The following is a 16,503-nucleotide window of genomic DNA, read 5'->3' on the forward strand; positions in this document are numbered from 1 at the left end:
AGTGGTTCCAGTGGTTACTGCTATCATTCATTGCATTATTTATTGGGGGTTATAGTTTCCTCCTAGGTCATAATTGATCTTTCTACCTTTATACCAGTAATCTCCACATTAGAAATCACATTGGAACTTCTATATCTCTGGCCTTTTTCTTTGCTGCCTACGCTCCCGATTTGTGTGTATGGGGGTACCCATACCCCACTGCAGCCTCCAAGTGGGTAATCCCTGCCTTTTCCTTCTGCCATGTTACACACATTAATCCCTGGCCAAACAGGTTAGCTACATGCGTTATATGTAGTTTTATAAAATGATAGGCCCTACATGGACATATGTGTACTAATACAAACCCTTGTACAACAAACCTTTCTCTTTTTGTAGTGGCTATTTAGCCCTAACATATCTACCACTTATCCAGTCCCCCATGTCTGCCACAGGGAAATTTTGGTGACACTGCTGTTCAGCTTTGATCTCCTATAGGCCTTCACTGGTAAGCTATTGTATGTATTTCACTTCCCCAATCAACTGTTTTTCTGTCTATATACAAGCATTAATGATTGGTGCTTAACATGTAAATCTTATCACCTTATCTATAGACTTTATTTTTGTTACTCTTGAAGAAGTGGTTTATAGCTGCGAAACATGTAGAGGATGACCGTGTACTGAGGAAATTTGAAACTCCTACTTTCCACCATCGAGTGTATTTGAGTACCAGTTTAACGTCCAATTTGTGCAATTTTTTATAGTTGCAATTTTTGTATCTGGATACTTTATTGTATTTTAACTTACCAATACAATTTTTATGTTTTATCTGCTGTTTAATTTGTACAGGGTACTGAGTCAATTTTTTCCTCCCCGTTCACCTTTCCTGCTTTGGAGACCCCTCTGGGGAAATGTCTCACTGCTATGCATAGTGTGAACCCAGCCTGATGGTTCTTGATGGACTGTTTTCAATATGAACTTTTCATTTTGCACTCATTTGATTAGATGTTTTTACATACCTTTTGTGATATATGTTCATGTATATGATCACTTTATATATTATTTAACCCTGCACTTTATGGTTTCCTACCTTATAACTTTTAAATGCCTAAAAAGGACCTACATGGTAGGATCACCAGATATTACCAAAGCTGCAGATTTAAAAATGACTTCTGAAATGATTTACATATTAATGTGTATATATGATATTTTACTGAATGGGTTTATATTTAATTTATTTTCCATCCAAAGATGGAATGGCATGATCTTTGATTTGTATTGTGTGTTAGCAATTCATAATCACTTGCTCAAGTACACCTTGTTTTTAAAACAAAATAAACTTTTTACAACTAAATATGTGTAAGTATAGCCACCACCAGCATAACCCCTTGTTATGTGCCCCATTAAAACTGTTCCTTAAAAAATATGCCACTATACAGTACCAACTACCAAAATATTAGGCATTTTCCCACCTTGGTAGAAAAGTTTGTGACAGGTCCACTTGGTTTCAGTACAATGAGGTTTGGTCCGGCATTGGTGTAAATAAGTTGAGACTGGTATCGTTGCCACAGAGTGTTGATTATGCTGGATTCATTCAGACTGACAAATGTTGTTAGGTCTTCTGCATAGTCAAACTTGGAGGGATTGGTCTGATAAAAGAGTAAAACACAATTAATATTCCTGGACTTGCAATGCTACTTAATGTTTTCTCATTACTATAGTATTAACTACAAGTTCTTTTGATCCACTGAATAAAGCTTAACCCTAAAAAGCAATTATAGATATTCAACAAGAGCAGTAAAAAAGTATATGTGTTTATGTAATGATAGCGGCATCTGGTCACATATAGATAAGGATTTGTGTTGAATGTGGGTTTAAGGTGAACCCAAGCCATTCACAGTTTGGGGTCCCTGCAATCTTAATGCGACAATTTGCCTGCTTCCATTAACTTTAATGATAATGCCCTGGGAAGGCCTTTGAATTTTGGTCAGCTGCCAACCCTCTCACTATAAAAGAGGGAGCAGAGCAGCCATAATGTAAGTGTACTGGAAACTGTGAAACTGCATAGGGAGAGATTAAGAATTTGTTAGGAAGACAAATGTATTTTAAGGCCTCATTCAGTTGGCCAAATCAGGCTGGGGTGTGGCAAGTATCTTGCAGGAAAAACAGGTGAGCACAGGTGTGTGCAAAAAGTTGTGGCCACTGAGCCTGTACAAAGCAATGACAGGCTGACAGTGGCTGCAGCTGTCTACCGATGTTCGGAAATAGTCACACAGGGAGTGATTATCTGCAGTTAGGAACAGATGATCACCCCTGGATGTAAGCAGGCTCAGTGGCTGCAACTATCCGCACACACCTAAATCCCAGACTTTGCTGTGTGAATGAGGCCTAACAAGGCCGGTGCTACCACTAGGCAGCCGCCTAGGGTGCACTGTTGCCTAAGGGTGCCCAGCCGTGGGTTTCCCTCTGCGTCTGCATGCTCTGTCTCAGGCAGCTGCTCCGTTCGACCGGTAAGTGTAATTAGAGGTGCAGCGCAGCACTGGAGCCTGCGCTAGAGGAAGCAGAGCCGATGCTTCCTGTATAGCACCACCTCCTCTCACATGGGCAGGGCAAAGGGGATGGAGTCAGGGGTAGAGCCAATGGGGGGACGGCAAAATGAGGTTTCGCCTAGGGTGTCAAAAATCCTTGCACCAGCCCTGAGGCCTAATTCTAAATGTTATCTCTTTAGCCAATCAACCCATGTCAATATATATATATATACTTTTATACTTTATACTCTTTTTTTTGGTCGATTTGAGGTCCCTGGTCACTTTAAGCATGCTGTCCTATCGATAGCAACTTTTTTTTCTGCAAGGTTTCTCTTTTAAAAAAAAGGATTTATGTTGTTGGTGTCCTTATTTTAGGTTAAACTGCTTTCCTTTTAAAAAAAGAGCAGGCTTTTGTTTCAGGAGGTGGAGAAGAGTAATCTGGTGCACTACAAGGAAGAAGCAGCCCATAGTGTCAATGGGGTTAAAAACACATAGTTTAAGTCTCTGTATCCAATGTGACAAAAGTGCTTGGCTCAGTGACAGCTGCTGCTTAAGGAGCTAGAAGAGACTCTACAGGGCAAAGAAAAAGAGAGAGAGCGGCACCTTCTAAGTGTAACATTGAGGTTGTTTTATTCCAAAGCAAGCAAATTACAAAATCAATGGGTTTAAAAGGCCCATCATCAGAAAAAAAGGCACCACTGCAGTTGACTTCTTGTATGCATGCTAAGTCCCGCAGTTGTATGGAGCCTCCAGCGGAGCTAGTGGCTTCCAGCACTTCCTGGATGGTCCTGAAACCCCTGAGAGGCAGTGATGATGTTAGCACAGAACGCAGGGAGCGGTGGGCATGGCACGCATTTGAGCATGCATGCTCCTTCATCAGGCCGTGCTATATCTATCGATCTTGTTAGTTGCCAACTTGTTTTCTTTGGAATAAAACAACCTCAATGCTACACTTAGAAGGCGCTGCTCTCTCGCTCTCTTTTTGTTTCAAGGGGTATTATTCGGGAGTTTGTTTGCCTGGATACATACTATTGTTTTCTCTCAGCCACCTACAAAGGTAAGTATTGTAAATTTGTAGAATACTTCATTAGTATCCACTGATACTCTTAAGCCTCATACACACGGTACAATTGTTGACCAACTGAGAGTCTGATTTTTGTTAAAAAAGGTGTATGCCAGGATCTTGTCTTGCATACTAACGGTACACAGGTGTCGGGGCACAAACTCGAATGTAGTGACGTACTATGAGGAATTTCAGCTCTTGAGCGCCACCCTTCTGCTAATTTCGTGTTTGGTGAGCACTGATCCTGAGCATGTGTGTTTGTACTTTCAACTTATGTGTGACGGATTTGTGTACTGACCATACGAAAATCTGACGTCAAGCCATTGTCCACCGAAGATTTACTAGCCTGTCATCCAACAGTTGGCCGAAAATTGGACAACGATTGTCAAAAGGACGTGTACCATGTGTACGAGGCTTTAGAAGCACTTTGTCTTTTTGTTTTTTTTCATTTTGGGTGTATAATTATTTTGGGGATTTATGGATCTTAATTTTTAAAAAGGGTCATTTTTTTTAAAGTCCCGACGATCTGTTTTTGGAGCAGCCTTTTGTTTGCAGTATGCCACTTCATCATTTAGAAAAAACATGAAAAAATAAGTGGAAAAACAGTGTGCACCTAAAGCACATTTAATGTTAGAAAATGTTAGAAAATGTTTATAAATTAAAATGACAATATCTATTTATTTTAAAAAATCTTTTTTTTTTTTATTATTCACTATTCAGGATATTTTCATGCGGTTTAAAAGATAACATTGAACATACAGTACACAAATAATTTAAATAACATGCTTAGGGGATGCCTTAAAGCTGTACATAATGTTATGGAACACTAATGCTGCATACAAACGATCGGATTTTCCAATGGAAAATGTTCGATGGGAGCTTGTTGTCGGAAATTCCGTGTGTAGGCTCCATCAGAAATTTTCCATCGGAATTTCCGTCACACAAAATTTTAGATCTGGATCTCAAATTTTCCGACAACAAAATCCGTTCTCGGAAATTCCGATCGTGTGTACACAATTCCGATGCACAAAGTTCCATGCATGCTCAGAATCAAGCAGAAGAGCCGCACTGGCTATTGAACTTCATTTTTCTCGGCTCGTCGCACGTGTTGTACGTCACCGCGTTCTTGACGTTTGGAATTTCTGACAAGATTTGTGTGACCGTGTGTATGCAAGACAAGTTTGAACCAACATCCGTCGGAAAAAAAACATGGATTTTGTTGTCGGAATGTCCAATCATGTGTACGCGGAATAATACTTAAAATAAAAACAAAAATTGGGGAAAAGGTGACTTGGGGTTGCAACGAATATGTTAAGGGAGATATTAATTCCCCAATAGAATGAGTACACGGTATACTAGTACCCGTCAAAACCCAACAGAAAGTTTTCAAATACTAAAAAAAATTAAAAACATTACAGAAAATAAACATAAAAATGTCAGTAATGTCTCCTGGTGTAAATCCATAGTAAATCACGTCCAGCATTGTAAATCCAATGTCAATCACGGGGCTCTGCAATGTAAATCCCCATCAATCACAGCAACCAAGTGCTTGACAATGATATCCCCTGTCATGATCAAATACATCAACCAGAATCCCTGGTAATGTTTACAAGACTGTAACACTGGAGATCTGTCATTTAGCAGTAGGAATGGAGTGGGTTAACACTGTTGGGTCGTGAATAGTTGTGGTTGCAAGGAAACATTGTTGGGTCACCAAGGCTGGCCACCAAGGTTGCATTCCTGGATAAAGGTGTGACTGGAATATTAAGGGGAAGCATGCACTAATTTTTCCTTTCCCTCATTTGTTTTTTTTAACTCTTGGGACTTCGACTGTTCTGTAACACGACATACAGCTCTAAGGCATCCCACAAACATATTATTTGTGTATTGTAAATGTTGTCCTTTAGAGCACCCTCTACTTGCCAAATTGTAATTTTTAAAAACATTATTTTGCATTAGTACATGTTGTAAGGCATTCTCCAGCTTCCCTATTCTGTTACTGTGACACGGGAGGAAGTGCGCAACGTGCATGCACAATCGTGAGACAAAGGAAGAGAACACTCATTCCTTAGATACTGAGGGCACCCCTTAAATGCTAGGGATTGAATTGCACATAATAGGTTCTGTGCAGAACGCAGTGGATATCAATGAATGGAAGTCTTTTGGCCAGTATTCAGGGAAGCCACCCTTGACCTACAAGATCATTATTTAAAGGATAAGTTCACCTCAGCAGATCACTGGTGTAATGCAGGACTTCTACAGTCTGTCTGTTACACACTGACAGGAAGCACCAATGAACTACCTAGAGTGCTCAACAGTGCCATAGTAGTTCACTGAGAACTACAAGCTGACAGCCGCAAAGGATGTTGGTACTTGTAGTCCTCACACTTACAGAACGTGCGGGGAGAAGATCCCCCGCTCGCTGTTACAACGGAAGATCGGGGGGTGTGGGGGCTGGTGCAACAGTAAGATGTTACAAGTTACACCCTAAATATGGGTGTAACATGTAACATGGTACGAAATGTGAAGTTATTCTTAAGTCTCAGTTCACACTTATGTGAATCGGATGCAGTTCTGATGCCTTCCAGAACGCATAGATTCACATGTCAAGTGAAAAAACATTGCTTCCTATGAAGGCTATTAACATAGGTGCGGTGTGATTGTGATGCAGTTAAAAAAAATAGTCCTGTCCAAGTTTAATGCGGAACGGTACAATTTTAACCTCTACAGTCTGTGAGAATCGCAGCTGAAAAACACAAAATTGCAGTGCACTGTACTAGCACTCCAAATCACATGTATAATCACATCGCACCACATTAGTGTGAACCTTGGCTTAAAGTGATATCAATTTGTCTCCACTGAAGAACATTTTTTTTTAAATTCTTGAGCCCCTTTATTGCATAGTACAGTTTAACACAAAGGTGAACTTAGCTATGCTGTCAATTACTCCATCATGCAATGCTGTACCAAAATGATTTTAACATACATTTTTTTTAGACAGATAGAGCTGTCCTTTGGTGTATTTAATAACCACTAGTTTTTTTCTTTTATTATTTGTTTACTATACAAAGAAAAAAAGACCAAGAAATGTTGAAAACTACTGATGTATCACATTTCTGAGGCCCTAAAATGCCCCCAAAACTGTTTAGTTTAGGACATAGCATATACAGTGCAGCAGTCATAGTACATGAGTCAGGACCACATAATGAGCAGAACCGTTTATAGATTTTAGTGGGCAGGAGTTAGTGCCCTCTTAAGGTGGTGGTCAGAGGTGAGTGCCCTTTTAAAAGAGAAGTTTTTTTTTTTCTCCTAATCATACTTACCTAGGCGGATGCAGCATCAGACTAGGGTACAGCCTTGTATGACAATGCAGTTGTCAGTTAAAGTAAGGCAGTGCCGTATCACAAAAAGTAGGCAGGTCATGAAGGGGATATCTACCAGAGTTCAAGTGGTTAAATAACGGGGTTTCAGATTTCCAAACTTTGTAAGAGCTTGCATATATTATGTTTTACTAGTCATTTTCCATTATGGGAATGGACTTTGACATTTTGTAAGCAATCTTGAATAACCCAGTACATTGGCTAGTCCTTTATGTTGCAACTGGAAATAGTTTTCACACATGATTTAAGTTAGTTTAAAGGATCACTAAAGATGATGTTTTTTTTTTTTTAAATAACAAACATGTTATACTCACCTCCACTGTGCAGCTCGTTTTGCACAGAGTAGCCCTGAACCTGGTCTTTTGGGGTCCCTCGGCAGCTGTCTCGGCTCCCACCCGCAAGGACTCAACACCTTCATGCGAGCTCCCTCGAATGGTGTTGAGTGCTTGTGGGCGCGTTCCCCTGATACAGCCGGCGGCCATAGCTACTCGCTGTATCACTCGGCCCCGTCCCCCGGTGCGCCACATCATTGGATGTGATTGACAGCAGCGTGAGCCAATGGCTGCACTGCTTTCAATCCATCCACTGTAACCAATCAACAGCCAGGCTGAGCGGTGAAGAGGATGTCAGGGGCGAGCGCGGGACTTTCGAGGGGTCAGGTAAGTAAAACGGGGGGCTGGGGGGGCGGTATTGTCAGATGTTTTTTCACCTTAATGCATAGAATGCATTAAGGTGAAAAAACTTTTACCTTTACAACCCCTTTAAACAATCTTTTAATCATATTTGAGTCTCATCCTAACCTTCAGAAATTATGATACTTTGTGTAATTATTTCTATTTAAATACTTATATGTACTGTATAATAGTGTTGGGCCAACAGTTCAAGCTGAACAAACGTTTGGCCCGAACGGTAGCTGTGCGCCCCTTCGGCAAACAGCCGAATTGGCAGGGTTTTCTACCAGTGCACAGTGCATTCTAAGCCCTGATTGGCTGAAGCAATGAAGGCTTTGCCCAATCAGGGCACATAGCACTGTCAGAGCCATGATTGGAGAAAGTCAGGATGACTTAGCACAATCATGGCTCATTGCTCATAGACCCACCCCACACTATAAAAGGTTCCTTTCCAAATGAGCCATTTGCAGTAAGATGTTGGAGTGGAGATAGATTGAACAGGGCTCTGTTCATTGCTACTAGTGAGTTAGTGTGCTATAGTGATTCTATTGTGAGTGTAGAGTGTCAGTGTTTTGTGAATATAGTAATAGTGCAGCGTCAGTGTAGTGCATCCATGCAGTTTTACTGTAGTGTCAGTGTAGTGTGTCAGGGCCATTTTACTGCAGTATATTGAAGTGTGTCAGTGTAGTGTGTCAGGACAGTTTTTTTGCAGTATATTGAAGTGCATCAGTGCAGTTTTACTGCAGTATAATGTAGTGCATCAGTGCAGTTTTACTGCAGTATATTGAAGTGTGTCAGTGCAGTTTTACTGCAGTATATTGTAGTGTGTCAGTGAAGTTTTACTACAGTATACTGAACAGTGTCAGTGCAGTTTTACTGCAGTATTTTGTAGTTCATCAGTGCAGTTTTACTGCAGTATATCGTAGTGCATCAGTGCAGTTTTACTGCAGTATATTGAAGTGCGTCAGTGCAGTTTTACTTCAGTATATTGTAGTGCATCAGTGCAGTTTTACTGCAGTATATTTTAGTGTGTAAGTGCAGTTTTACTGCAGTATATTTTAGTGTGGCAGTACAGTTTTACTGCAGTATATTGTAGTGTGTCAGTGTGTGTAGTGCAGTCCATTACATAACATGTAGTGCTGTATACCCCCTTTTTTTTTGGTTGCTGCGTGTTTTGTTTTTTTGTCCCATGCCTGCCCCCTTTTTTGAAATTGTGAGCCGCAGTTTTTCTGACTGCAGAGTGGTTGTTTTTTATTTTCTTTATAGTTTTGACATTTCTGTCAGCAGCAGTCCTCAAGGTAAAGTGCACCAAACACCACTTTCCATTGATTAAAGTGCATCCAATTACACATTTCCCTGTCTCTATTACATTTTGGTAATAAGCCGCCCCATCATGTCTGGGAGGTCAACAAGGAAAGGCAGACATTCCCATGCTACTGTGAGGAGGCCAGCAGCGTATGTGTCCACAGGCAAAAGTGGACATGTTCTGTCCTCAGGCAGGGCACCATTTTCTCTGTTTTGTGATGTTGCCCATGCTATGCAGCCACAGCATGCAGAGCAGATGGTGGACTGGTTTACTAAACCATCCTCATCCTCCTCATCCTCTACCACCCAAGCAGAGACTAGTGTGCAGTCCACCGCAGCTGCCAGAGTGGTTTATTCTGCCTCCATGTCCACAGCTACTCCTGCCATAGCCCCAGCATCATGCATGGAGGAGTCAGCTTATTTAAACACAGCATCAGCCACTTGCTCCTTGATGATGCACAGGCATTACTTGATTCTGATGTTTGTTTTAAAGTTGAGGAAGGTAGGAACATGAGCCTACAGAGAGGGTAGAACACGTATAAACAACAAATTAACGGTCATGTTGTCCCAGCCACAGAGTATTGTCAAGTTGGCTCCAGTGATGACGTGACTTGGGTGACAAATAGAGCAGAGGAGGAAAGTGAGGCTGAGGCACAACCTCAATGAGGCAGGATATCCTCCAAAGGCAGCCATCATGGAAGAGTAGAGAGCAGCCACCCTACTCTATCAGATTGTGTTGGTGCTATCTCCTGGCCCACTTCCTACAGCTCAGCTGTCTGGGCCTCTCTTAGCACATGTGCAGCACTGTTGCAATTTGAAAACTTTGCCTCAAGCAGATTAAGCGTGGCAAAAACACCAGCCATTTGGGTACCACATGCTTGACAAGGCATTTAACCTCTCACCACTCAGCCCATTGGCAAGAGCACCTGAAAACCACACAAAAGGGGTGCAATTCTTCTCCTCCTCACTCCTCACCTTTCAGGTCCACCCCTGCTATGTCTCATGACCTCTCAGCAGCCTCCACTAACTGGTATGATGGTATAGCGAAGGGTATTACAGGTCTTTGCGGCACGTTTGCCAGCAGCACACCAACAGCTATAGCATGCAAATGTCTCTGTCCCAGCTGCTTCAGGGAAAAAAATACAGTCCCTGCCACCTACATGCCCAGTATCTAAATTCCAGCTTTACAACTCCTGTCTTTCCATCTGGTGGATTATGCCCCCTTCCGTGAATATGCAGAATGTGCTGTACCACAATGGCAGCTTCCCAGTTGCTATTTATTTGCACATAAGGCCATTCCAGCTCTGTACCATCACGTGGAAGGCAATGTTGTGGCATCATTGGGCAAGGCAGGTTTCCCCCCTCCAGAACCCTTGGAAGTAGCACGTGCCTGGGAAGAGGCAGATCAAGATATTGTAATCCTCAGTGACCCCAAGGACTTGCGGTGCATGAGCTCCATTATTCTTCAAAGCCTGCAAAAGGACCCGAGAATTCGTGGCATCAAGGAGAAGGAGCATTATTGGTTGGCAACCCTCTTTGACCACTGTTACAAGGGGAAAGGCTTGGAACTCATTCCGTCTCACAGACGATGGAATATCTTGAGGACACCTTAAAAAGGAGTTTATGTAACACTTTTCCAGACTCTGGTAGATTACAATGTCATGGAAAAGCTAGTTTTGAGGCTTCTGTTGGTCAAAGTAGGAGCGGTGGAGAAGGGGGCCGCCTCAGTGACGCATTTCAAAATTATTTTAACCCACATCCTATCACTAGTGTCTGCATCATATGGTGGAAGATTATCTAGGGCATGGGTCTTCAAACTACGGCCCTCCAGTTGTTCGGGAACTACAACTCCCATCATGCCTAGTCATGTCTGTGAATGGCAGTGTTTTACAATGCCTCATGGGATGTGTAGTTCTGCAACAGCTGGAGGGCCGTAGTTTGAGGATCCCTGATCTAGGGGCAAAAATAGACAAGGAGAGCTTACCAGTCGACGATCCACTGGGTTACTGGGTCATGAGAATAGGCCACTGGCCAGAACTTGCTAGTATGCAATACAGCTGCTGGGCTGCACTGCATCCAGTGTGCTTTCTGAATGGGCATTCAGTGCTGCCAGAGGTTTTGTGATAGATAAAAGAGCATTTCTGTCCACAGACTCCGTTGACCGGCTGACATTTATCAAAATTAATCATTCCTGGATTAGCAGCAGCTATCAAGCCCCTGATGCCGATGTCACTGATTAAGTGTTTTTGGGGTTCTACAGTCGACTCGGAACTTTTACACTGTTCGAAAGCTATGACACAAACCGATCCGGGGGGGTGTTCGGCCCATACTGTATAACAAAAAGCTTATCAGACCACACCAGTAGAGATAACTGCACATACTTCTAAACTGTATTTTAACAATCGCTCTGCTGCTTATTTTGTCATATTTGGGATCACTTACATACACAGCCATACAAGACTACATAATATTGGAATCCGTTTTGAAATACCATACTTCAAAGCTCTTTAAAGAAAGTGGAGCATTACAGAAAACGAAGAGGCATATTAATCGTGTGCACGGGAGATTTGCACAGAGACTTCTTCACATGCAAGAAAGTGCTACAACAAGCATTAACTGAATTAAGAGACTAATCTAACCTTTGACTGAGCCAGTAAAATTGCAGGCATAAACAGCTGCAATATGCCTATGACAAATTAAGAAAATTTTAAAAAAGCTCTTAGGAAAACAGATTTTTCTCCATCACTCCTTTCAAAGTTTTGCAAGGCCCTGGAGAAGAAAAGCAGTAAGATCCTCATGCATAATGCATTTTCTATCCAGCAAGACTGTTAATCAGGAACACGCACGGAGCTCATTTTAATTTTTAAAAATTTAAGAGCAGAAACGTGTACCTAGTTTGTGGCAGTCTCAAATAAGTGTTGCTGCCTGTTTCTTAGTTGAAGTCCCTGTTATCCCTTAATGATTTGAGCATCAGCTGCTGCATAGCCTAAAAAAGAATCTTAATAATACATAACCACATCCATATTCTGTTATCAAATCTTTAAATGTATCTTAAAGCTAAACCAAAGTTTAAATAAAAAGAAGGAAAAAGGTAATCTGGTTAAAAGTTTAAAGGAGTTACCTTTCTTGTGTGAAAAAGTGAATACTTTCCTTTGAAAGGATACGTAACGTCTGGGAGTGCCTGCCCAGCCAAAAAACAATACTTTTTTTGGTCTGTAAAATGTATTTGGTAAAATAACATAATAACCCAGGTCCTGCCTTGAAAACTCATTGACTCCAGTAATTTTATAAGGCAGGTTCTACATTGGGTTTCTGCTCAGCTCCCGCAAAACTGTAAAAGTCATATTAACGATTCCCCACATTTTCATATACTTACTCTATGGATATGTTCTTCATCCACTTCTAGTATCCTATTTTCAGCATCAATGCGAATCTTGACTCTCCCATCTGCTAACTCTGGAGTTCCCTCATCCGGTTTTAGTTCTGTGGCTATAAGCACAAGGAGTTAAAAGATTTAAAACTTATTATGCTTGTCTCAATCTCCTTCCACATTAAAGCTTTGCTACCCAGTTTCTTTAGAATTACTGTACATAAAATATTTAGAGAGATTTTCCACTTTCAGGAAGAAATTATAATATTCCTTGCCATCTAGCTGATGAGATCTTCTAATGCTCCATTACTGCCTGAAATGTATACTCTAGTTAGTACTAGTAGTTTACTATTGTAGTGGAAAACAATAAGAGTCAAGCTGGCATTTTTTTTACAGCCGAAGAGATTCTCAGAACACATCAAAATACCTAGAATAGTGGGGCACAATAGTAGCAGATAGTCTACTGGTGGCAGTAGTTAGGAGTAAAAATGATAACATGAAAAGCAGATATGAGTGCTTTTGCTTTATGTGTCAAGTGTGTTTCTGCTAACTGAAAAAAAGGGGGAATTTATGATTGATGAGACCAAATCAGACACTTTTTGATTAGCTAGGTATGATACATAAAGCATGGTTTAGAGATACAGGAGTTGTGTAAGAACCTTAACTATTCATGTTTGATGGGTTTTATATTTAAAAAAGTAGAGATCAAGTGTATTGTAAGGCTCCTCTGATTCATGGGTAAATTTAAGACAAGTTGGTTTTACAATTTAAGACTAAATGGTATTGACAAAACATTGAATAACATTGCACAACATGTAAATGACTAGACCTCTCAAAAGTAGAAGAATCTCCTATAGCTTCAGAGGAATCTTCCATCATGCTCACATTGTATGTAGCTTTGAGGTGAGTATGATGTGTCCTGTGTCTCTTTCCTTTTTATTAGTGCATTTAATTAAGTTATTCTTGCATTAGTGTAAAGAGAATATGTCCTTATTGTGCTTTGTGCTTTGTATTTGACTTAGCATGTTTGCTAGTAATCTGCATTTTATCAGTGGGTAACCTTTCTGTGACATAATATGGCTTAGTTGTTCTGTGTTAATTTATGTGTGTGATCTATTTTTATCCATGCTTCTAAATAGCTCCCAAATACATTTAAATACATTTAAATCCATGGCATGTGCCATTTTTTCACTTAGCTTCTAACTGAGCATGATTTGCTTTGTGTCCCTTATAAGAGGTACTGTAGATTGCATTGTGTTACTTTCTATAGTTATACAATGGGCATACCTGTAACTCTTCTCTAAATATTCTAAAAATAATATACATAGATATCCGCACACTGCTGAAAATAACAAGTATTGGCTTCATTCTTTGAAACATGCCATGGAACCTCAACCCATGTATTACACATACCCAGTGTGAATCCATCTTTGTGTACGAACCACACTTGCTCTGTTTCATACCACACATCTTCCAGGACCTAAGGGAAAAGAAGGTTTAAACTAACAGATATTCAGACAAGACTTGAAACAACTGTGAAGCAAATTATTCTGCTACAGTCATACATTATTAAGAGGTTTGAATGATATGTTTTAATTCTACATTGCTTTGCTGGAGACTCTTTATTAGTTTATTTTTCTAGAATAATTCAAGAGGACAAAGAAAGTATTAAGAACATTCTCAAAGTAGTAAGAAAATTGCTATAATTTTACTAGGAAGTAGACACCTTTCTCTCTACCTTTCTTTAGTTAATTATAACGTATGTGTTGGTACATGAAATATTAATTATTTGTCCTTTATTTTAAATGTGCTGGTTTTTAGTGAACTACAGTGTTCTTAATGCATTTCCTTAATAAAAAAAAAAAACATCTAGTGACCACTGCTAAAAGGATACATTTGTTTGCTTTGTTTGCTACTTTCAAGAATACCTAGCCATTATAAAAGTACCAAATTTTGAGAGGATAGACAGCATACGGTTGAAGATGCAAGTACAAGATTTTCCAGAATAGCCATTGGATAAAACATATATAAATAAACAGAAAATACAGTGCTCTATGTTATTATCTACAAAAATATTAATAAATCAATTAACTCATCAATTCATTAAGTGTAACAAATAAATAAAGTGCAAAAATATATATAAAGTGCATTAGTGATTTTCAGTGTCAAGTCCATCCATAACTCATGTGCAAAACAAATAGTAAAAAGTCCTCCTTTTTAGGTACTTTTAGATTGAATCTTTTTACAGATTAAGGCTATAATACCTTCACCCAAAGAGTAAACGCACTCCAGTCCCTCTTGGGGACTACTCACCAAATATGAATGACCACTTAATTTAATAAGTTGGTCTGACCAAGCTTTATGAAAAACTTCTAAATACAGAAGAGCTTCTCCTTCCACCAGTATCAACTCGGGTGACGTAAGTATGGCATAACAAAGAATAGAGACACTCATAGCGCTAAACTGCATTTATTAAAAAATATTTTTAAATCATGTTAGAAAAAACTCACAATCGTTTAGTGCTCGCCCAGCACTAAAGAATAAATTGTTCAGAAATATAGGAGTCTCTGAACACCACACTGTAACTTTGTATGCGTATGCACCTCTGTGTACAATAAAGTTCCTGTACCATAACCCTGCCCAGCGTTATGCCATACCTATATGTATACACCACTGGTGCTGACACTGGTGGAAGGACAACCAAGAGTGTAGAGGATTGCGATTATTGTGGTGCTTATAATAGGTTTTTATTATTATAACCACCGCAATAATCCCGGTCCTCTACACTCTTGATTTTCGTTAAACGAGATGAGGTGCATGATATTCTAGAGCCAATCAGATCACTTCCTATTGCCTACTGGTGGAAGGAGTTTTCATAGCTGATAATAACAAAAAGTGATGTATTTTATGGTTATATACAGCATATTTTATTTTATTCATTTTTTTTTGTAGACAGAGTGGGGAACAGTTAAAAATTATGTAGTGTGTGTTGCTGTTGCAACGTAGTGTGTTTTCCTGTCTAAGATGTTACTATGTGCCCTGACAGGAAGTGTTATATTCTGCAGTGAGAAAAAGTAAATAGCATATACCCCAACAGGTGCACACCAGGATATCACCACCGTGCCATATTTTAATAAAAAACATAAAACTTTAATGTCACCAACAGAAAGAAGCAACATTTTGAAGCCCCTAGAGGCTTTGAAACGTCACTACCTTCTGTTGGTGACATTAAAGTGTCCTGTTTGTTTATCTAAAAATGGTGTGCTGGTTTGCACCTATGCTGTGGTGGGACCATCTGCCATTTCACCACAGCACCCTATGAGTCTTGTTGCTGGGGCTTGCCCCCTCCACACTAACCGCAGTACTCGCTCTGCACTGTCGCCATTAACAGAATGGCTTGTAAATTTTTTGATGAATGTGAGGCATTCTATGTTTGGATGAGGTGAAAAGGAAGGTGGGTGATGTCACAATCTCTAACTTGCCTACATTTTGAGTGAACCCATGGCCTTGAGACAGAAAAAAAATGTTCTTCTTGAGAAAACAAGGAAACAAAGTAAAACAGCACTAATTTCTTATGTCACTTATTTCTTGCCCAGTGCAGTATTGCAATACAGAATTTTTCACTCTGTTGCATAGATATTAAATGTTTGTCAACCGTCTGTAGTCAGGATTATCTTGCACTATAATACTGTAATCCCAGAACTTTATCTCTTCTTTGGCTTTGTAACTCTGTGGCAGGCACAGTAATAAGAGGTTGTCCTTAAAGTGGTTCTGAAGGTTGAAGGTTTTTTATTATTGCTTTATGCATGAAGGTAAAAAAACCTTCTGTTTGCAGCAGCCCCACCAGTACTTACCTGAACCCCATGGCGATCCAGCGATGTGCACAAGAGCCTCCGCTTTCCGGGGACTCTCCCTCCTTATTGGCTGAGATGGCAGAGGGAGCCATTGGCTCCTGATGCTGTCAATCACAGCCAGTGAGCCAATGAGGGAGAGAGGGGGCAGGGCAGAGCTGTGGCTCTGTGTGTGAATGAACACGCAGAGCAACGGCTTGGGAGCGAGCTTGCTCTGGTGCGCCCATTGCAAGTGGCTTGCTATGGGGGTACTTGGCAGGGGGGAGGGGCCAGGAGCGTCGGCATGGGACCCAAGAAAAGAGAAGGATCGGGGCTACTCTGTGCAAAACCACTGCACAGAGCAGGTAAGTATAACATGT

At 40.4% G+C, this 16,503-nt stretch overlaps 1 protein-coding gene across 3 annotated transcripts in view; it reads right to left on the reverse strand.

Moving 5' to 3' along the window:
* The window catches only part of MYO18B (myosin XVIIIB), an 885,307-nt gene that overhangs the window by 798,743 nt on the left and 70,061 nt on the right, over positions 1-16,503 (reverse strand). For all 3 annotated transcript variants that reach the window (XM_073629436.1, XM_073629428.1, XM_073629423.1), the window contains 3 exons: positions 13,707-13,773; positions 12,300-12,412; positions 1,449-1,625 (listed from right to left, as the gene is read on the reverse strand). In XM_073629436.1, coding sequence (XP_073485537.1) covers positions 1,449-1,625; positions 12,300-12,412; positions 13,707-13,773 — 357 coding nt within the window. The remainder of the gene's footprint in view (positions 1-1,448; positions 1,626-12,299; positions 12,413-13,706; positions 13,774-16,503) is intronic.

Source organism: Aquarana catesbeiana, linkage group LG01, assembly GCF_042186555.1.
Source record: "Aquarana catesbeiana isolate 2022-GZ linkage group LG01, ASM4218655v1, whole genome shotgun sequence".
Lineage (NCBI taxonomy): Eukaryota > Metazoa > Chordata > Amphibia > Anura > Ranidae > Aquarana > Aquarana catesbeiana.